Consider the following 22,509-nt stretch of genomic DNA (forward strand, 5'->3'; position numbering starts at 1 on the left):
TCGGCTCTCTCGTAATGGCAGCCTAATGGGGACATTGCACACCTCCATTCCTCGTGTTGTGGATGCCGAGCCCCAGCCTGTCCCTATGAGAGCTGCCCCGTGGTGTGGCTGGGCTCTGGGCCCATCCTGGTGCCATGTGCCCTGATGCTGAGGGACAGCTGCACAGGCAGCCGCCCTGCAGAACTGCGCTGGGAGAGCTGAGACCTCATTGTGAGGTTCAGTAAGAGTCAGGTGGGGAGTCTGAGGTGATGAGGTTACTGGGCTGTCTGAAACTGCAGAGCAGACTAATTCAGAGTGGGAATTAGAGCTGGGGAGCTCCTGGCACATGTGTGTCACCAGCCCAACCCTAACCGTGCACCATGGGCTTTGCACTGCGACATGCAGAGCCCTGTGCCAGCGTGGTGCTTCCAGGAGAGCCTTCCCTGCAGCAAGGCTTTGTTGTGGAAGAGGCAGGACTGCCAGAAGCATTGCCCTTCTGGTTAAGTGTCACTCCTGCTCTTCTGTTTCCTTTCCACTTGTATCATGGGGCTGCCAGCTATCTCTGCCCTATAGCTGGCAGTGCTTGGAAGGCAAGCAAAGGCTTTGGTGTGCCAGGTCAGCTCCACTCAGTGTAGCTTGAGGGTTCATTGGTGCCACCTCAGTCAGCAATGGTTTTTACCCACTCAGCTATGCTCTTGCTCACTTTTGAGCTTTGAGAGCAGCACGGGCGTGAAGAGGTGCAGACAGCAAAGCCCTGGCTGTATTATTTGCACTTTTCTTGTCCTTTTAATGCCTTAATCCTGGGATTGGGGTTCAAACAAGAACCTCCTGAAAGATTATTGGGTCCTTTTTCTCTTTTCTGACTTCTACAGCAGTGTATATGCACTAGCTGCTGTAGAAGTCAGGAAGCACTGGGATGAATCACCATTATTTTTTCACATTGGTAGAGGAGAATCCTGGAGTGTGTTCAGTTGTTTATTTGCAAGAAACAGATGGACGGAAGGGACCACAAGTGGGATGGGTGTTCTTATCTCACCCTGAAGGAGAAAGCAGTCCCTTCCTCACTGTTCATGGTAGCAGAGGGGCCTGGGTGTACCTGTGTTACAACAGCAGATTGAAATGTTGTGAGCAGATGAGGCTGGCGAATGCCTCCTGGAGTTCAGATACAATCACTCCTATAACAGAGCACTGCAATTTGATTGCCCTTGTTTTTATTCAAAGTCTGAATTAGCAGCTACTTATGGGAGTGTGGTGGGACCTGGTGGAGGTGGTGATAGAGCCACCAGCAGTTCCACTGCTCTGTGCTGCAGTAGTATGGGTGCAGCTCTTGCTGCCCATGGCTCTTCTCTGGCAGATGGAGCGACTCAGGGAGGGGTTGTTGGACCTGGAGATCCCACGGGGTGAGAGCATCCATTGTAAGAGCCAGCATCACAGTTGAGGAGGGCCTTCTCCCTGACAGAGAGGACTTGATGAGCTGCTGTACCCTTGGAAGTAGAGTCTTTCTGGTGCTCGTTGCTTACTTGTAGACCAGTTAAAAATGAAGAGCAGCATGCATTGCTTGTGGTACTTGTGATGATGCAGTGATCTCTTGGTGATGGTGTTGTACATAGGTGCTGTTGGAGCTGGGGATCAGTGTTATACAATCATAGGATCATTAAGGGTGGAAAAGACCATTAAGATAGTCTAGTCCAACTATCATCCCGGCTGCTTTTGGCTTTTTGCAGATACCAATCTCACACTGAAACAAGTTAAATTAGGAGAAAAAAATCTGTCATGTATCCTTAAGGGAACGGTGTGAGAAGGGTCCTGTGGCTCTGACAGCAGCTTAACTCCAGCTGCCTGAAGCTGGGATGAGCCCTGCAGCATCCAGGTGGTTGTGCTCCAGGATGGGTCTGCATGGGGTCCATTGCAGGGGATTAAAAAAGTAGAACACAGGGCCCTGTAGTTTGGTCAGTGAATTCAGCAGATGTGAGTAATGCTGGCTGAGCAGAGAAAGTGCTTTTTTAACCCAAGCTGATTGCCATTTCCGCCTGAGATAGGGCAGTGTGTAAGCATGAAAAGGACAGCTTAAAAAGCCACAGCCACTCATTCCCCACGTTTGTGTACATGGGGATGAAGTGTTCTGAAGGCTCCCCGCAGCTGCGTGCTGGCTGAGCACATCGGGGGGGGGGCCTGAAGCAGCTCCCGGCGCATCCCTTTGCTCTGCTGCATGCACAGCCCACAGCAGGTCGAAGCAGCAACTGCAGAGAGGTCAGCCTGGCACGAGGAACGCGAGGCTTTCCCAGCGAGTGCGGCTGTGCATGACGTGCACCCTCAGCTATGCTCCCTTATGCTTGGCCCTTGCAGCCAGCAGATAAACTCGTGGCTTACAGTAAAGACAAACACCAGAAGTGCTCCTGTGAGTTATCGTGCGTGACATTATTGCTGTGATGGAGTGCCCTGCAAGGACCTTATCGCATCGTTTTGCTCCGTTACGAGGCGGTAGTGGAGGGCTGTGTGGGGATACCGCCTTTTTGCATTGCACAGCGAGCTTAATGGGAGATAATTCAGTCTTTCCCAGGATGATAAGTCACGTTAAAAGTTTTCAAGACCCGTAAAATTAGCAGTAAATTTAAGCTGTCTGGATAGAAGTAGCTTCTCCTGTCCATGCCACAACATGTTACATAGGAAAAGCCAGGTTTGAAGGAAGAGGAGATGGCTCTTGGTAGAGCTGGGAGAGCCCCTCCATCATGGCAGGGCTGCTGCCTTGGCATGGAGCTGTGAGCAGCAGTGTCGGTGGGCTCTGGGATGGATTGGCAGTGCGCCTGCATCCCTGCACTGCTCCCTCAGCATATGATGTGCAGGTGTCCCTGGGGGGGAGGGCTCCACTTTCCCCTTGGCCATCAGCGATTTGCTTCCAGAAGTGAACGTTTTCTGCCAGAAAAATGTTCCCAGCTATGTTTTTTTCTCACTGGCTTTATGGAAACACTGTGCCTTTCTTCTCCCTGCGTCCCAGCTGGTGCCTGCCCTCCCTGCATGCACTGAGTTCCCTCTTAGTCACCGAGAGGCTGGTTAGACACTCCTGGTCTAAACTGGTTTATATTAGAGAAAAAGAAGGATATGCTTTTATGTCACGTTTTTGGTTTGTTGGTTTTTTTTGTTGTTGTTGTTGTTTTTTAAGCCATCTTTACTCAGTGCAAGCCTGGAGCTGAGCATGGTAGTGAATCTCCCAGGGAAATGAAGTTGCTGCAGCCTCCGTGTCTTGGTGAGACTTTGCCTCCGAGGCACAGAGGGTTCCAGGCAAAGGGCAGATCCCGGCCAGGTGTGACCAGAGAGCAGAGGTCTCTGGGATGTCTCAGGGACGGGTACTGGCAGCAGGTTTCCCAAAGCCAGGTAATCAAAGCAAGCGAGACCCTCATTACTGCTGCTGCTGAGGGAACAGCTGCAAACACTAAACTCAATTAGATTATTGAATATCGAAGAATTAATATTTATGAGTCACAGAAAATAGGCTTCATAAGCGGTGATGCTTGCTTCTCTCTACCTTTCTAATCAACAAAATAGCTCTTTTTTATAAGAGATGTTTAAAAGACCCTGCTTGCACCACTTATTTAATGGTTTGTAGTGAGCCTTGATGGGAAAGTGACCTAGTTCAGGTCCCCAGAGGCAACTGGTTATGAGCAAAATACTTCTATTGCCATATGGCAGTTTCAGGCATTGCACACACATGTGATCTGCGGCTGCTTTGTCCAGAAATGGTGAGATTTCTGTTAAATAAATATACAGAGCAAAGCAAAAGAGGAGGTGTTTCTGTTATTGGTGTTCTTCCCTGCAAACTGGCTGCAAAATGCTCGGCTGCAGGATGGCAGTGAGCTCTTCCACTGTGTGCATTTGTTCTGCAGGCTGCCCTGGATAATGTGCTTTGGGGAGCTGAAATCCTCCAATGTAATCGAGTCAGTTTTGCAGGTGCAGAGCGCTTACTTTTTCCTTATAAGCCCAAGCAGAGATTTAATTGCTGCTCTTCAGAAGTGCAAAACAAGAGAATGTAATAATTAAAGCTGTCAGGGTGTCCTTTCTTTTATGCTGATGCTGATATTAGCTGGTTTAAAGCCTATTTTTAACCTCTGCAGGGTTGAAGACATACTGTGTATTTTCAGTCTGGGCTTATTTGTTTCAGATTTTGCAAATTTTAAGTAACTTAAACTGGAAGGGTGGGGTGGGGGACATCAAAAGAGGAAGGAAGGAGGAAAAATCAAGCAAACGAAATGCAAAATGTCCATAAATTATTTCCACCTCACTGTGGATTTTGTTTCTTTTTTACGGGCCTGCAAAATCCTCCCTAACTGGAAGCTAAAAAATCTCAAAACACAAAGCACCGAGCGCCTGGTAAGATAAATATTGTTTTTAGCTTAGCTTCAGAGAACGCCCTGGGTACTGCAGGCAGCAAGAGGGCCATTTTTCTGCTTAAATAGCTCTGGTTTTAACCAAGTTCATCCCCTGACCCCTCTGGGAGTTATCTGTAATATGACTGATGGAAACGAGGTAGTACGTGCAGTGCTGATTCAGTACTTGGGCATATATATAGAGAGAGAGTGTATAAGTAGATGTAAGTAACATAGATGGGCATAGATGTGTATATATATACATAGGAGGCACTGAGAGTGAGTTGGGGTGTAAAACAGCATCTGCATGCTCCTTGGGATAGAAGCTAAGCTTTCATACATGCCATCAGACTTTGTCCTGAAGTAGGCAGAGCGTGCACAGTGGTGTGCAGAGCATCACCAGCCCTTTGGGGCACGCTTGTCCTGGAGAGCACAGAAGATGGCATTTCTGGAAGTGCTTTTCAAGTTTCTCAGCACACAGATCCAGTTCCCCCCCTGTCCTGCTGGTTCCTTGTGAGTGGATTAGAGTTGTGCTGTTCCTGGCCTTTTTCTTATGCAAAGTATTGACATCCAAAATATGGATTTCTAATCCTAAAATTACAACCTGCCCTTTCATCACTCTAAATCAGTTAGTTAATCTCTAAATAGTTCCCCAGCTTGCTGTTAGTCACTTCATGCTATTAGACTCTCAACCAAACCTTTATCCAGGCATTAAAGCGTAGCTGTTAAATACACCCCTGTTACCAGGCTGGCTCTGAACCTGGAAACCCCAAACAAGGACTAAGCAGCATTTGTACAGGCCAGCTGCTCATCATGTTCCTCAGCCCCAGCAACTGCTGGGAGAGCCTTGGTCAGGGCTGTTTGTAGGCTTAGGAAAGAGAAGCAGAGAAAGGGAATAAGAGGTTGCTGGATGTGGTTGCCTGGTTGTGTCCTGAACCATCCCACAAAACGTGCACTTCTACATGCAGTGATGTTGACTTGATTCATATATGGGCAGTGATGAGACATTAGAGTCCTGGTGAAGCATTGGTGTAAAGCTGACTTGAGAGCAGACCTGGGCTCAGAAGTTCTTCCCTTGAGGTTGGCCAAGGTGTGACTCCTAATTTTTAACCGTAGTTAAACCAAAACCAGGCTTTCCCCACAAGAGCTCAGTTATTCAGCAATCACAGGAGCGAGCTGTTTTTCTAGCAGCTTGATTTGCAGTTGTTTTGGTACTACCTTTTGTTAAATAGCAAACGAGGATCGTGCCATTAAGATTACTTATTTTTCTTATTCCCCAGTACTCGGGAAGCAAGCAGGCGTTTCTGCAAGTACCAGAACTAATAGACCTGGTTTCCTTTGTATTTATGTCCTCTGGTTGATTGAGTACTTCCCTAATTTAATTAAGTTTCTATTATATCTGCTTATACCGATAGTCTCTCCCTCTGATTACTTCCCTGGCAGCTCTGAAGCTGTTATAACTGACAAGAGAAAGTGGCCAACGGGATTAAAAGCTGTTGGAGACACACTGGAGAATGGCTGACCTTCATCCCTGCACTGGTGGGCTTGATGTGTGTGTAGGGCATCCTCACTGCCAGGAGCACTGACCTGCCTGCAGGGGCTGCCACAGCCTGCTCGGGTGCTCAGGTTCAGAGGCCTGTTCCACACTTGAAATACCAATTCTCTCTTTCTCTCTTTCTCTCTTTCTCTCTTTCTCTCTTTCTCTCTTTCTCTCTTTCTTTCTCTCTTTTTCTTTCCCCCTTGAAATGATGATAATCTAAGAAAAAGGGCTGTAATGCCCATAGAAGCCACTCTTTCAGTTTGTTGTCCTTTAAAACACGGCAGTCCCCAGAGCAGACTGGTGGCTGTGCTGCTTTTCCTACTTAAAATAATGCATTCCTGTTCTCTCCTTCATGAGAGCGTTCAGTACAAGTGTATCTAATGCAGGGCTGAGAGGTCTCTATCCTAGGACAGTGCCAAGAAAACAAGTTAGCAGGTTGAAGGGTGGAATGAGATCTTCAGTATGTTACAAAAACGCCAAATGCTGACAAGATTGTAATTCTGGTTGGAAACCAATCTTCAGTCTGAAATGCTGGGCCCAGCTTAGAAGCTTAGGAAAAGAAGAAAACTAACCTGGCCTGACTGATTATCTGTGTGAAGGTGGTACCTTGTGAAGCCCATCTTAAGAGTCCACTGCCACGCTCAGTGTTTTCTGAGTGAAACAAAACACAGCGGTTTGCAGACAGCTTTAGGACTGCAGTAAAAAGTGAATTATCTTTATTTTGTGTCCAGGTGCTGCAATAGGAGAAGCACGGCTGGGGGTAAGGGGGAATTTGCTCTTTGGTTTTGTGCCTTGGCTTGGGCAGAGGCCTCCTGTCATCGTTGTCTGTCCCACCCATGGGATGCCACGGCCCCACTCGTGGTGTGGGCAGGGAGCGGGGCTGTGCGGGGAGCTGTGGGGAAGGCAGATAATGGGGAAAAGCTGAGTGCAAGAAGGGGAGGAAGAGGGAAAGAATGCAAATAAACAGGAGGGAGGAAATGGGAAAGAAAAAAGGGGACAGAGCAGGAAGGCAGCAAGAAATGGGAGGAAGTGGGGGCTCACGGGGCCTCAGGAGCGAGAGAAAAGCAGCTGTCAGTGAAACACTGCAGGAAGCCCGAACTTGTATTTTTAGGGACTTTACTATAAATATTGGGTCTGGGGGAGGATGGAGAGAAACGACTGCTCTTCCTACCGCCGTCTTCTCCGCCTGTCTTTGTTTTGCTGCTGGTTTTTCTCCTCCCAGCTCTCGATGCAGGGCAGGAGGCAGGCTGGTGGCACGTGGCCCCAGCACTTTGTTCCGGCGTTTGTTCACAGCCCTGCGCCACATCAGCAGCCTCCTGACCCAGGGCCGGGTTCACCTCGAGCGAGAAGATTTTCCTGTACATTTCTAAGTAAATGTTTGCACTTCAAGAGGCACTCATCGCTCATCAGGGCAGAGGAGCAACCGCTGGTTAATCTAATTTACATTAAATTGTTCAGGAAAACATGGTGCTTCCGTTGGAAAGGACGGCTGCATTTGTGACCTATTCACTACGCTTACGGAAGGAGAAATGGTTTCAGGTTTCCTTGAAGTGTTTTCATGCTGTCCAGGAGTTTCAGAGGAGGTAGCGATCTTCTTTTCTGTTGTCACGTTGGGTGTTTTTCACTTCTGCTTCCTGACTTAGTTCTTAGCAGAACTGGGACACATTTACAATAAATCGCATTACTCGTGTTTTCACTGAGGCTGGTTTAAGAAGCACCAACAGAAGATTCTCCTCCTGTCCCCGACAACACATGACTCAGGGCGGTGAAGATGGCTTCCATTTTTATCAGCATCAGCTTTACTGAGTCCCGTGTCCTTGTGGTCTGTGGAGCCTTATGCTTTAAGGCCTGAAGAGAGCAGGAGAGGCACTGCAGCAGGGGTGTGTGCAGAGTGAGTGGTAACCAGTAACTTATTGAAATCTCTCATCTGAGAGATACTGGGGACTGCAGCCTTCAGGGAATTCTTCAGCTCATCTCTTTCAGAGAAGGGTAGGAATTTGGAAGCATGGAGGAGGGAAACAAAATGAGAAAGCTTAAAAAAGCAAAGGGAGAGACTTATAGCTCTTATACCTAGCCCAGCTCAGAGATTTGTGTTCCAGAAGTTTTGATGAGAGCTCATTCTTTTGGCTGAAATTACTCATGTTCCCCTTTGTTTGAAGCAATGGAGGCTCACAGCTTGTAGGCAGTACTGATGAGTTGTTCCTCCTGCAGTCATTCCGCATCAGCTTGTGCTGCTGATGTTGCCAGTGACTGCGCTCCTCAGTCACATCGCTGCTGTGAGCATTAACCACTATTACTCACTTGTAATTAAATTGCCAGGATGGCTCTGTAATGGCATTGTGAGCTCTCTGGGACAAGCTTGGCTGGAAGCAACATCCAGAGAAACTGGAGTGATGCTGGAATAGGCAGCTCACCAGGTGGAAAGCGGGAGAGGGCCTGAATTAGGGGCAAACGTCTGTCTTAGGTGTGCTTGTTCCCAACCTGACAAGTGGGTGTAGGAGGAGAAGGAGCGAGGAGCACCCAGCTGAACGCAGATGAGTCAGGTGTTGGGGAGCAGAGCGATCCATGGGGTTGTTGTGTTGTACATGCCCTCTGCTGTCTGCTCTGCTGTTTCCGTATGACTGATGGAATGGCAGATGAACTTCAGAGCTGCACTGCCTTCTGTGCTGTGCCCTGAGCAGTCACTCTCTTGCTCTGCTTGGTATTAGGATGGCACTCATGTCTGAAGATGTTTATGCACAGCTCTGCAGGACTTGTGACACAAACCTCTGTCTTCTCATTTGCCTGTGCTGTGCTTTGCATGTTGAAAATGTGTATTCCTGTTCATTATGAACTCATCTTTGTGATATGAAATAAGTGTTTTTTAGAGGAGTGGTTTTATTCCAGAGGACCTGTATGCTGTTCTGTGACACAAGAGAGCAAGGGCCAAGGCTGAACAAGAATGGGAGGAGAACCTGAGGCAGAGACAACAAGCAGAGGTTTGGGTTCAAAGCCTGTCAGTGTCACCTCTGTGAGCAGCCCCTGCTCCTGGAATGGATCAATAGCAAGTGGATGTCTTGATTATGGGTTGAGTTGCAAGGAGTGAGAGGAGCTTTCCTTGATCCCTGTGAAGCACTGATTCCTTTGATTTGATAGAGAAAAGGCTGTCATCTCCTGAGACCCCTATACTTCTCTGTCTGGGCTCATTGCTGCCCTCTGAGCTGGGGAGCATGGATGAGCCCTCTAATCTTCCTCAGAGGTGATTCCTTCTTGGGGAAGGTCAGGTTTGCAAGGTCAGGGAAGCAAACGCTTAGGTACGAATGTTCCCTGGGCTGCTTCTCCCTGGTCCCTTTTCTCTGCTTTTCTCACCCCTTCTACAGACAGGGGCACTTGAGGTGGTGGCTGGGAAATGCTGAAGATCAGCCAGTCTGTGTGACCAGTTGGCTTCAGCTCACCTCAGCTCCAGCATCAGGGCTGTTTGCATTGAAGTTTTGGTCTGATCTGTGATGCACTGCAGATATTAGGGCATGCTATGGGGTCCTGCCCCCATGTCTTGCGCATGCATAGGAATGTCACAAGTGTTGGCCATTTCCTCCTGACATGTCCCTTTTATAAGTGCTTTACGATGGCGAGAGGAGATGATTGAAACACTTTTGGGTTTCAATCAGCTCAGGCTGTTGGGAGCAGGAAGGAGAGAAGCGAAAATAAGAGCTGAAAGTTTGGCAGAGCAGAAAGCAGTGTGTCTGGGCTGGGTGCTTGCAGGGGCTGCCTGACCCCACAGGGCCAGTGCCTGCTGCCCTTCCCATGCCCGTGGATGGGGGCTGCAGCACTGCTGGTTGGCCTGCTGACCTCCAGGGACAGAAGTCTTGGAGTTGTTGTGGCTGTGGGAGGAGCAGGCTCAGTGCACCAAGTAAACCAGTGCTTTGTTTGAGCAGAAATAACTTCATTTCATCTTTTGCCCTTAATATTTATGCAAGCGTTCCTGTAGTCTCTGATAAATGCTGGCAGCTCCCTATGTAAAGTTGGTAAACAGTGCTCTGCTGGTGTATTTTTCGGAGGCCAGGTCTGAATCCTGCAGAAACATGACTCATCTCTCAGAGATCAGGTCTTAATTACAATTTCCAGTGCGCTTTTGAAGCACTTTTTCTTGTGGAAATGCTGCATAGGAACATTTGAATTACAAATGTAAAGAAATTGTGCTCATTCGTTGTAAAGCTGTTGGGAAAAGTAGAAAGAAGAAATGCAAGGATGTATGCAGTGCTATTGTTTGGATGTGCAGATCCAAGCAGCGTTGCAGTGTGAGGGACAAGCTTGTATACCCACGTGTGCTTCTATGCCATCTCCTACGCAGTGGTCCGAAGCATCATGGGGCACATCTTCCTCCTTCGTCAGGGTTTGTTGTTCCGAAGCATGTTGAAAAGGTGGTCATTAACCAAGGCTCAACTCTAAAGGGCAGTGAGCCTTCTATTTCATCTTTCCCCAGCCATGTTTGAAGGAAAAGACAAATGGGCAGTGTCTGATGTTTGTGGAAAAACGCAGTGAGGTCCTTTCCCATTCCCATGTGCTGGCTGTGTTTGTGGTTAAAGGTGCTGCAGAGCCGGAATGCTGCGCAGCAGACCGGCTGTGGTGTCCTGCAGCTTGATCTCACTGCTGGGAAGGATCTTGAATTTTTAATATAGAATCTGCCTGTAACATATTGGCTGCTTTTAGTGCTCAGCCTGCGTTGATCCTGCTGGAAAAGGGTTAATGGCAGAGCGGGGTGTTGCCCTAGGTGTGCAGGCACCTGTGGAGGAGCTCCCAAAGCATTCTTTTCCCCTTGTTTTAGTACGGCTGGAATTGCAGGTCAGGGGTTTGATTCAATGCAGTGGACTTGGTCCCTTCCTGCAATGCCTGCAGCGTGGCACAACTTGAGCAGGGTTTGGATTAGCCAGGGGTGAGGTTTCACGCAAATCCTGTCCTCTTGCATCACTTCACCTGGCAGATCTCGGGGAGTAAAACCCATTGCCTTCAGACGGTGCTCTTAAAGTGCACAATATCGATTGCCTTTGTGCTTGTTATTTCTTTGTAATAGGATCCTTAGTAGCTAGATAGCTCTCCTGCACTGATAACCAAGTGCAGGCAGTGGCTGAAGTCTCTTGATTCCCAACTACCTCAGTGCTGTTCTAGTGCTGTGCTCGTGCAGCGGGGCACCCAAGTCTTTCTGGCTTCCTCCCACTCCTTCCTAAGCTGTATTGTCCCTGTGCAGTCCCCGGTGCAGGTGTCACCTGCTGCTAATCCTAAATCCTCCTCCTTTTCTTCTGTTCTCAGCCCCATCTGGGCATCACTGCGTGTGCTTGGGGGTTCTCCTTGCTTTGTGGCATCTCCTATTGGTAGCTCCTTTCCTAGCAAACCTCTTCCACCCCGGGCTCTGCGTTTTGCAGAGCTGCTTTTCTCAGAGTCTGGGACCTCTGAGCAGTGGCTGTCCCAGGTCCTTTTTGCAGGGCTGTCTGGAAGGCAGGAAAAGGCCTTGCCCTGGCTGTGTTATTTCATAATAGAAAAGCTTTGCCCAGCTGCTGTAGAGGTAGGAGATTGCTGCTTGAGAGGGGAGGCTTGGAAAGCGAGATGCTATAAAAGCAATACCATTTAATCTGCTGATCAGCTGCTCATGCCCTGCTGACTGGCTCTCGAGGTAAGCCGCAGTGGGACTGTTTGGCAGGAGCCAGAAAATACCCTTCGTTATCCCAAACAAAGGAACAAATACGTGTGTGACATACATAAAGCAAATAAAAGGATAAAAGGTCTGAGTAGCGTTTCTTGGGCTCCTGTTTCCAGTAGGCTTCTCTAAAATGTTGCTGCCCAATACCTGACTCACTTGAAGCAGTGGCTGACACAGAGATGCTGCCCTGCACAGTAGCATTGGTATGGGTATCACATAGTGCTGCTCTAGGCATGGCTGGGGCTTCTAAATCAGTACAACACAGGCACTGCAAAATGTTTATTGACTGCTGACAGTAAGTGACTGGGAGTAGGCCGGGCTGGATGGTAAGTTGTCAGGGCTGCTCAGGGCAGACAAAAGCCCTGGAGGTAATTCTGGATAAAAGAGTGTGATGCTCATCTGCCTTCAAGTATGTGAGACCTCAAATTGTTATTTGTGTTGAAATGTGCAGCGCGGGGTCTGCAGCATCTTGTGTTCTGGAACCCTCAGCAGTGCTGGATGCGAGGTTACTTCTGTCATCCTTATGCTGCTTTTCCTAACACCGGGATCTAAGTCACCCTAAGAGACAGATGTGATAGCTCCTGGCAGCTGTGGAATTTCATCCAAAGCCTCATGGAACCTGAGTATCTTTACCATCCCGCTCCTGCAGCGGGCACTTCTAAACAGGGCCTCGGAACCTTGCTGCTGATGAATGTGAACACATGAAACCTTAATGTTCATACAGATGGCCTAAAGCCAGCCATGGGGCTGGGAACTGAGGTGTGCGACTGTCACTGATCTGAGTGTTACTGAACAAGAGAGGCTCAAAGAATCTGTAGGTTTTGGTCCTTCTGCCTCCCTGACTGAGCTGTCAGCATCCACCAGCTGTGAATTCACTTATGGGTCGCAGTCAGAGCTGGGGGATGGAAGAATCTCCCCTAAGTAATGCTTGGAGCTGTGCTCCTTCCCTGTCCCCTGCCTCTGTTGGGTGCAGAAGAGCACAAAGGTGTGTCTGAATACAGTTGCTGCTGCCTGCGGTATCATTAACTCTGAGATAATCACAGTTGGGGATCTCGATCAGCTTCCACGGCTGATACCTGAGTGCTGCCTCCTGCTCTGCACCCGTCCATCCCGCAGAGCGCTCGGCTCGTGGGGGTGCTTCTCTTGCTGCTGTTGTTGGTTGGAAATCCACCTAGCACTTTACATGCCACCTCCAAAATTGGATCTTGCTACTATGAAACTAGAACCAGAGCCAAACAGATGGCACTGAAGAGGTGTTTGGAGAAACCACATTTCCATCAGCATGTGTGGGGTTTTCTCTTTAAGGGCCATTTTTTTTCCCCCCTCTAAACTGTGGTTTGTAAGAGAGTTACAGATCTGGATTAAAGAGAGGTAGAAGTCTGCCTATCGAAACAGCCCTGTTAGATGCCAGGGCACATTTTCTGGCAGAAGGCTCAGTGGTGATGCTGCTAATTACAGGGAATGGTGCAGAACGCTGCTGGCTGCCCAAGGACACCCATTCATCCATTCCTGTGTGCTGCACAGAACGCAGCTGGCAGCAGGGTGCTCCCCGTTCTGATGATGGCCTGATCCTTTGGAGGAGGCTTTGTTCTTCCTGGCTGCCCTCGAGAACTCAGCATCACCACTGTGGGACCAGCCACACGCCGGAGCTCTGTGGGAATTGTTCCTTCCATGGCCTGGTGCTTCCCAGCTGGAAGGGATGGTGTGGTGCTTTACGGGACATGAGGGTGCCTTGTGGGTCTCTTAAATGGAGATTGAGTTTTAGTTATGAATGCTGCGGTGTTGAATAGGCAGCGGTAAGAAACAGAAGCAAAGTGGGGGTGTTCAAGGGTGATAATAACATGGCTGTCATGAACTAATATTATTGGGAACAGACTGTTCTGCCTTCTTTTAGCTGCAGAAATGCACGTGCTCAGCGCAGGGAGAGAAGCCTGGGAGCTGAGGACAAGGAAGGGATGGACTGAGGGGCTTGGGGAGATGGAGGAAGCAGTGAGGGGCCCTGGCTGCAGGTTACCCCAGCTACATCCCTGCCCTTCTCTGTTCCCGTGGTGGTCCTTTGACTTGCTGGGAAATCTCCTGCGATGTTTGTTCCTGTGCCATGGGAAAGCCTTGCAAGATGCAGAAACATCTCGAGGCTTTGCCCTGCTGTAAGGTTTTTCTGACATGAAGAGCAGCTCTTCAAAGCCTGCACCTTCAAGCACTGATGGACAGCATTTCTCTACTGTCCCTCATGTGAGAGGTGAAGCAGATACACGGCCCCTTACTGCTCCCTGATTTGCTTCTGTTTATCAGCAGCAGTGCCACAAAGAGGCAGTGAGTGCTTTCTGAGCAGCCGTAAACCTTGGGTGGGTATTGGAAGGGGCAAAAACTAGGTCTAGAAGAGCTATCTACAGAAACTTGCCATTCTAAAAGAATTTGGGACCTCTGGTGCTGGTTTGGGACCCCTTACATTTAGTTTTATCTATGGGAGAGGGAAATCTCTTGGTTCTTCCCGAGCCAGAGACAGAGCTGGGGTTTCCAGTCTCCTTTCCTTGAACTAAGAATGAGGGGGTGGCACAAGTGCAAACTCCAGGCTTAGGGATGTGTTTTGTTATTGCTTTGCTCACCTATGTGCAACAGAGTGTGTTGTTTCGGAGATGAATAATATACTAACTTAACAATTTAGCTTGATATTCTAGTAATGCTGCCTATTTTCCTTGTCATCAGACCTGTTGTGGAGCTGCATTAATGGAACTGCAGCTCTCTAGGCCACATGCCCTGGTTAGACCTTGGGCAGACACAGTGGGTGAGAGGTTCTTCAGCCCAAAGGTTATTCCCTCAGCACAGGGGCATCAGCTCAGCCCTGTGCATGTCTGTGCTGGGAGAGGATTTATGCCTTTCTCAGGGAACAAATAAAAAATCTGCTCTATTTGTTTATCTTTCTCTTTAGAGTTTTTTTGAATGCTTTCCAGGATTTTGCTTCATTAAAGGTTGGAAAAGATGATTGATGTGAGGGAAGCTTGGATAGAAGTAAAACTTGTGCTTGTCCTGCTTGGTGGAGGTCCCTGCTCTCCAAAAGCCCCAGGAGGGGATGGTGCCAGCTTGGCTGAAGGGAAGCGGCTAGGGGAGCCCCCAGGCTGCTGCAGGGCAGGTCAGGGCATGGGGGGCAGCTCTGGGAATGCCCCTTTGCCAGAAATTAATGTGTTGAGCAGTTGTGTGTGCTTCTTCTGACTCCTGAAATGGAAAAAGTATAAAAATTTGAGATCAGTTACTTCTGCTCTGCAGCTTGGGTTCAGGCAGGCACTTGCAGGAGGTGGAGTTCCCTCTGAGTCCAGAGGAATTGCACTGAGTTGGTTGCATCCTTCAGCGCCTTGGGGCAGCAGGGCTGCTTGGAACTTTTCACAGAGCTGTTTGTGAAACTGAGCAACGATGGAAAGGTGGAAATGCATGAAGCTGGAGGGAAATGCACTGTCATTGTGGTTGCCTTTGTTATGGTCATGCTGTTTCTCTCAAAAAAGGCAGAAGTTTTGTGTGCTGAAGTTAAGTGCAGGCAAGAGCAATTGGCCCATGATTGCTCTGATTAATTGAACAGATATTTTGCTTCAGTTAAAATAAACACTTTATATTTCCCATCCTGTTACATGACTCATTTTTTCTTATGCTGACCTGATATTTAGAGTATCTGATGTTTTAATTACTTTCTCAAAGACGTGGATTTATTTCAGATAAGCCTTAAGAGATGTGTAAGCCAAGTGCGAAGCCAGAGCACATCGTTTATAAAAGCAGCTTGTTTTGGAGATCGCTGGATTTTCATACTGGGAAGAGACCGTTTTTCCATAGATGTTAGCCCCTTTAAACTAGCCTAAGTGTTGTTTTTTTCTTTCAAGATCCTTTTCAGTGGGAAACTGAGAAGTATATAAACTTGCCGTTACTCTATAAAAGCCAAGTGCGAATCAGGCTGGATGCTGTAAAACGGTCTAATTTAATGCAGGATGACAGTTTGGATGCATGTCCAGCACTTTGTAATTTCATTGAGAAGCACACTCTAGTGTTTGTCAACACGGGTGTATTTCAGTGATGCTGATGCTTAAGTGCATTTGCTGAACATAGACGCAGTGCTATAAAACAGAAATAATGATTCTTTTAGCTAGCACTCCATAAACAGAGAGCCTGCACTCTGAATTTCCCCCTTTTGCTTTGCTGGGGAGCTCTGCAGGTTCCCTGCAGCATTGCTCCACATTCACTGCCTGCCTGCCCCAGCACTGGGCTCATGTTGGGTGCTGCACGTGCAATGCTCTGACCCCACAGTCCAGCCGGGCTTTCCCCAGTACGAGGTGCCAGGGGCCAGCGTTGGGAGGCACAGGTCTGCCTGCTGCCGTGCCAGTGCCGTGCACTGGAACAGAAGAGAGACGGGCTGGGTGCGTGCCGTCTGCATCGCTTATCTCACAGCATCTGGAGCAGTCAAAATTGAGGTTGTTTCAATCCCAAGAGCTACGTGTGCGTGGTGCTGTGATTGTCAGCCAGAGGCCTGAGCAGTAGCAGCAGGCCGTAAAATTGTTTGTTAGCAGCCTGCTGGTGCTTTCCAGGCTTCGTGCTAAGGTAAACGCGCTTCCCGTGATAGCGCTTCTCCCAGGAAAAAAATTGCATGCAATTTTGGGTTGTGTTAGTGCTAAAAATCTTGGACCAAGTCCCTAAATTGCCTTGAACTAGGAGAAAGCTAGAAATTGACAGAAGCGGGAGCAGAGGCCTGCGTGAAGTTCTGGCTCACCACGGGGATGCTCGGCTGCAGTAGGTCTTGAATGTAGAAACAGAACCTGGAGGAGGTGAGGCTGCTCTCCTGCTGTGCTCCTGGGTTATACTTTCTCAGCTGAGAGGAGTGATGGCGTTCTGTTCCATCAAAGCTGCCATCAGAATTTCTGAAGTGCCTTATGAGAGCACCCTAATCCCACTTATTTTAATGTTTACATGTTGCAGGACTAATGGTGCTGTAAAATGGCTGAGTATGAAGTGTTTGTCTTCAAAGCATTAAACCTGCTCCGTGGTTCCTCCATTAAATGCCTGCTATGGGGATTATGCATGCATGATGGGGTTTATAGGCTGAGCAGAGAGAGGATGCCTTCAGCTGCTGTGTTCTGCCTGGCTCTGGGGCTTGGCTGCAGTCACAGCAAGTGGCCCTCCTCTGTGCATGTGAGGCTGAGTCCCTCCTGGAGCCCCTGCAGTCACCTCTGCTGTCACGTTGCCATTTGCCTGCACACAGGTAGACCTCTCCCATGGACCTGTAGCAGCCCCTGCCCGATCTAGTGCGCTCCAGTGGATCTTTCTATTTATTAAATAAAAAGCCTGAGTGCATCAAATGCTGTTTAAAGGCATTTACCAGTGTTCCCATAATGTGCCGGTTCATTACATTTTACGGACTGTGGAGACTTCAGCCTTTAAAGAAATACTTCTGGTGCCTGCTTCACTCGCAGAAATTAGTCTTAATACTTGACACTATCAAGTTAGTGATAGTTGATATAGCATTTTGAGAGCAATTAGGAGCACACATTTATGCTCAGATGAATGTTTAATTAAAAACCGTGGCAGCTTTGAAGTTCACACTTGAATAATCTTGAGGATGAAATGTGGGTTTAAACCCAAGTGAACCTTGACAGCAAATCCAGAGAAGTGAAAAATGCGTCAGTAGCTCCTATTTCTTCCTATTTGTTCTACACCATCAGAGCCATTGCCGTGTCCGTAACACAGGGCCATATTTATGGAGATGAAGGCAGATTGAGCTGTTCAGCCAAGATACCACATATAGTTGCTGAACCTGCTTTGGGGAAAGCAGCAGGAGGGTGCTGGAGAACCTCTGGGTGCCGTACCCACCAGTGACACCAGCAGCTGACCTTTGATCCTGGCAGAGTCAGTGGTGGTTAACGGGGCAGAGAATCTGCTCCTAAAGATCTGTGTTCCTTCCTACTTTTTAAATTTCTTTGGCTTCAGTTGCCACACTGTATGAGAGGGGCGATAGGGGTGGATAAAGCCATGCTGATGTCCAGAGGTGATGGGGTACAGGGATTTGAGCCGCTGGGTTGGTGCCGTGCTTCCCATGTTGGGCTCTAGGAGGCCGATAGTCCTCATGCACCTCTAGCTGTTATGGATGAGAAGCCTGAAGCAGCTCACTCAGCACCGGTCTGTGGCTGCTGGGAATTGGCCTGAGCCGCATACAGTTGAATGCAGAATTGAACGCTGCAGCCAAGCAGGGCTGGGAGATGGTCATCTGGAAGCACTTGAGTGAGAAGGCTACGATAAATAATATTCCAGGAGACAATACTGTGAAAAAATCCAGCACAATGGAAGCTAGGAGACCACATGTCACAGGCTGCTGGAGAACGGCTCACCTCCTTTCCCACACGCAGGCTGATGACAGAGGGCTGGTAGTGTACGTCAGTGGGCAGGCAGGAGGGCATGGGGCTGCACTGAATGCCTCTCGCTTGGCCAGGCTGCTCCCCTTTAAGCCTTGTTTGCTGCTGTTGCCAAAAAGTGGTGGAGGTGGTGTGCTCTCGATGCTGGGAAGTGGTGGGTGATGTGGGGTGCCTCTGCTGATGAGGATCATGGTTACTGCTCGTGTTTCCCAGAGGATGCTGATTGTCCTATAAGCACTGCCTCTGGGTACCTGTGCCTTCTCCACCTCCCCATGGTGAGCTCTCAAGCACGGAGGCACCAAAATCATAGAGGAATTTTGAGAGAATTTCTTTTTAATGAAGGATCTTGGGTCTCCCCTATTTTGACTCACATCCTTGGCTTTGGTAGCAGAGCCAACCTCAGGAGCACATGGGCTCAATCATAATGTGTTTGTAGGAGAGTTCCAGTGTTGTTTTAAATGACACAAGTTTTGATCAGGTAAAAGCATGTTATTACAGTGGCTTTCTGGCTCTTTTCTTGCTCAGGGTTGTTATCCCAATCCCCTTTTGTAACTTCATTACAGCAGTGCAGAGTTCATGCTGGCCAGTTGAACACTTGACGCACGTTAATCATGAATTTCAACCTGCCTTGGCTTTGGGACCAATGGCACACGTTGCCAAAGAGTGACCTGGCAGCTCTGCAGCTGCCTGCTCCGGCCTGGTTACTTTGGAGACAAAGCACAGCAAGCACTGGTGCTGCCCTGGGGGCACAGAAGTCAGGGGTACAGATGTGGGGATGTTGTTGCAGCCTTTGGGGCACGTGTCTGTTTCTGCTTGGCCAATATGCAGGATGTGCTTGGTGACTAATGCTGTCAAAAGGGCTTGTTGCTGGCATGAAATGTCTTAATGTATGGTTCTCATGCTAATTTTGTTCCTCCCTTGTATCTATCACTTTCATTTTCAGTGCCTCTCTTCAGCGTATCTATTCTGTTTGCATCTGTATTATAAAGCCGGCAGTGCCTACAGTAGAGTGATAATGACCTGGTTTTTTTACTGTAGATGATGGTTTCACCAAAAGTATTAATGCTGAACACCAGGCTTCTCAAACTGAAGGCAAAGATTAATCGGCAATGAAGGGACGCAGTGCTCATGCAGTGCAGAATGCAGCAGGGATGGAGGAAGTGGAGCTCAGCCCTGGCCCCGCAGCCCGCTTTTCTGTAAGGTCATCGTGGAGTCACCATCAGCACGTGCAGCTGGAAGGAGAAACACCCAGCAGGGAGGAAGCTAAACAACCCACCCCTGCTGACAAACTACATGAAAAGCAAGGCTTTGTTATAAATTCCCAGGCTAAAGACCTATCAGTTCCACTTCCCCTGTATTTTGCGTGACTAAGTGTCCCTAATGATTTACACTCACATGAGTTTCAAAGTGTTTCGCTTTAGTAGATGTTTGCAAAACGTTTTTATTTTCCTCTGTAAATGTTTCGAGAGGTGTATGGGGTGTTGGTTGAGAGAAGGGAATGGAATCAGGGTATCCCTTGTCTGCTGTGAGCACGGCTGTTGCACCCTGCGTGCTCGAGCCTCCCAGCTTCACAGCTTCAGCATTTACCAATCTGTGAAACAGAAAGGATGGCACCTGACCCACTCACAGGGCTGCTTGCAAAGCTGGGCTTGTTAGTCTTCATAAAAGTGCAGAGATCTGTGGGAGAAGGATGCTGTGGGCACCTGTGGTGTTGAGGTTTCTGCTTGCGGTGCCCTGGCAGGGAGGAGCATCCAAACCCAAAACAGCCGCTGAGCCCAAGTGGTGCTTTAAGATCAGCCCATGCTGGGTCACAAAGAGGCCCTGCACAGCCTGGGCAGCTTTTACAGTTGACTTCTCCATTGGTCTCCATCCCATGTTATCTTGGAGAGCATTTACTGACTGTAGTCTCTAAAGCAGTACCATAGCTTTTGTTATTTTTTCCAGTACGTTTCAAGAATAGTTTTGTTCCTTTTTCCCCTCACTAATATCAAAGGTAGGCAGCAGAACTCTACCACAGCAAGGCTGGGACGTTGACTCTCAATGGACTTAGCTCTGTGCCTTTCAGCCACCGTGTGTGACCAGCTGCTGCCCTTTGGCTGTGGTGTCCCAGGAACAGCAGAGCTTTGTTGAGCATCTCCTTTAGAAACTGCTGTTTCCATCTCAATTTTTGCTTAGAATAAACCCCCTCTGTGCGGTGTTGTTTCAGATCTGTGCTTCCATAGAAATTGCTGCTCTCTGCGTGGCAAACACCAAGTGTGTTGCCTTGGTTTTTCACAGGCAGAGGTCTTGGCAAGTGCCAGCGTACTGTGGAGCTGGCAAGTTCAGATACTCTTTCAATCGCTCAGGTCCCTCTTCTCTCTGTAAAGCAGACTCCAAACCACTTGAGTAGACTTTTTTTCTGAGTCTTTCTGTGGTGGCTGCCGGTGTTGGAGATGACAAGATGGACCTTACTGGGATGTCCAGAGAATGTCAGTGACGTGGGGACTCTCTCATCATTTGGCCCGTATGGCACTAGTGATTGGCTTGACTCGAGCTGAGTAAATCTTTGGGTAATTCTTATTTAGCTTTATTTAGCTGAACTCAGGTCTTCTTTAATGCTTAAACTCACGGTGCAGTCACAAACAGAAGCTGACCCACCTTGAATCTGAGTTCAGCTCTAGTTTTTGCCCTGTATCTGCAACCTTGCTGCTGTCCCACTGAAACAGAGATACTGCGCTGTCAATCTTGCAGGCATCAAAGATAGGAGGTAGTCACTGTTGGTGTTACTCTAAGTGTGTGCTGTAACCATGTGGTGACCTGTATCGGGGAAACTCTACCTGGAAGGAGAAAACCCAGTGACAAACCAGTGTTTGAAGCCATGGTCTTCATACTGTGCTGTAGTCTCCAGGTCCCACTGCCAGCAGCCTGTCCCTCACTGCACTGCAGATTGCATGAGTGGAAGAGCATGAGCAGGGTTAAATGGAAACAGAAGAGAATACAGGCAACAAGAACAAAAACTGGGTTTATGCAAAGATACGCAGCAACTCTAGCTTGAAGTGTAAAACAAAGGAATACTTGAATTGTCAAACTGTGTACATGTTTTTCTTTTGTTTGTCTCCCGCAGAAGCCATTAAGATTCTGTAAACACCCATTTGAATTCAGCCCTGCGTTTCAGAACCATTGGCCTTAACACTGATTTATGAATTGCTGCATAGTATGTGATCCCATGCTGCATTTAAAGAGATGCTGTGGGATGCATCATGGCTACACTAATATCTCTTTCTTCTGGATAATTAGATAGCCAAAATGTGCCAGCATGTTGAAAGAGGCTAGGTATGACTAGCACACTGCACGGCTTTAAATGCCACGAGTTGCTTTCCCTTCTCTTCCTCCATTTTATTGAAGAGTCAGTGTGCTGTGACTGTGTTCAGCTATCCCCTGCTGCTGCTCCCCAGGCTTTAATTAAAGACTCAGTAAGTGTGGGCGCTTCCTGGCTGAGCAAACAAGGATGGATTTAGGGAGGATTTGGTTTTGCAGATCAGGCTGTCAAAACAGATGATGGCTAACGGTGCTCTGGTCCTTCCAGGCTGAGTCTGAGGGCTGTTTGGGCTGTGCCCTGGGGTGCTGGGCTGTGGGGGCACGCTCAGGCCTGCGGGCACTTCTTAAAATAAAACTCTCTTTCTGTTGTTAGGACATGCAGTTGCTCAGGCCGTGTAAATGGTGTTATTAAATGAGTGAGGAGCCCTGCTGGGTGAATTGGCTTCCTGGTGAAGGTGTAAATCCAGAGAGCGAGAGGAGCGCTGCTGCTGCCCAAACAGCCCCACAGCTGGGGTCAGGCTGGGCAGAGGGCTGCTGCTAGGGCTGCCGTTCAGGAAAGGCTCATCTTTTCCCCCACTTTTTCTGTTGGATGTCCCTGTGGCACGTCCTCTCCCTGTGGTGTCCACATATGCAGTTTCTGCTCCGTGGATCTTCAGCATCCTCTGTAGCTGGGCCTTGTCACTGGGGTCACAGTGGTGGCAAAGAAGCACATCTGTGTCCCTGATATGTGACAGATGGGGCTGTGCCATGGCCAGGGGCGTGAGGAGACCACATTCAGTGCCATGTAGGTGCTTCAGTGAGTGCAATTCCATAGTCCCACTGGACCAGTCACAGCCGAGTCATGGTCTGTGCTCAGGAGAGGCCCGGAGCTGTTTTTGCATGGCTGAGCATTAAAGGGTATTCTGAGCACTTATTTGCCAGGAAAATACAGCAAGCAATAAAGGCCCTTTACTAATTAATTGTAATGGCAGGAGGAAGGGGAGGGAATTGCTTTCCCATCATGGCTGCTGTGAAGATGCTCTTGAAAAAGCAAAAAATGGGTGAAAGCTGCCAGAGCCAGGAGATTGCTTAAGGATATTGTTTACTGCAAGCAAAACACTGCCAAATAAACAAGCAAATTAAACAAACTTCTCCTTTTGTTTTGCAGGGTCGTCATGTTAAAACAGGACAGCTTGCTGCTATTAAGGTTATGGACGTCACCGGGGTAACGTATCCTCCTCCTCCTGCATCCTTAAATTGCCAGATCAGAGGGGAAAGGGGACTGCGTGTGATAAC

General features: G+C 48.5%; 1 protein-coding gene across 3 annotated transcripts in view; it reads left to right on the plus strand.

Annotated features, from left to right (window-relative positions):
- The window catches only part of TNIK (TRAF2 and NCK interacting kinase), a 116,527-nt gene that overhangs the window by 21,217 nt on the left and 72,801 nt on the right, over positions 1-22,509 (plus strand). For all 3 annotated transcript variants that reach the window (XM_031554996.1, XM_031554997.1, XM_031554995.1), the window contains exon 2: positions 22,382-22,438. In XM_031554996.1, the coding sequence (XP_031410856.1) occupies positions 22,424-22,438 (15 nt within the window). In that variant the 5' untranslated portion in view covers positions 22,382-22,423. The remainder of the gene's footprint in view (positions 1-22,381; positions 22,439-22,509) is intronic.

Source organism: Meleagris gallopavo, chromosome 11, assembly GCF_000146605.3.
Source record: "Meleagris gallopavo isolate NT-WF06-2002-E0010 breed Aviagen turkey brand Nicholas breeding stock chromosome 11, Turkey_5.1, whole genome shotgun sequence".
Lineage (NCBI taxonomy): Eukaryota > Metazoa > Chordata > Aves > Galliformes > Phasianidae > Meleagris > Meleagris gallopavo.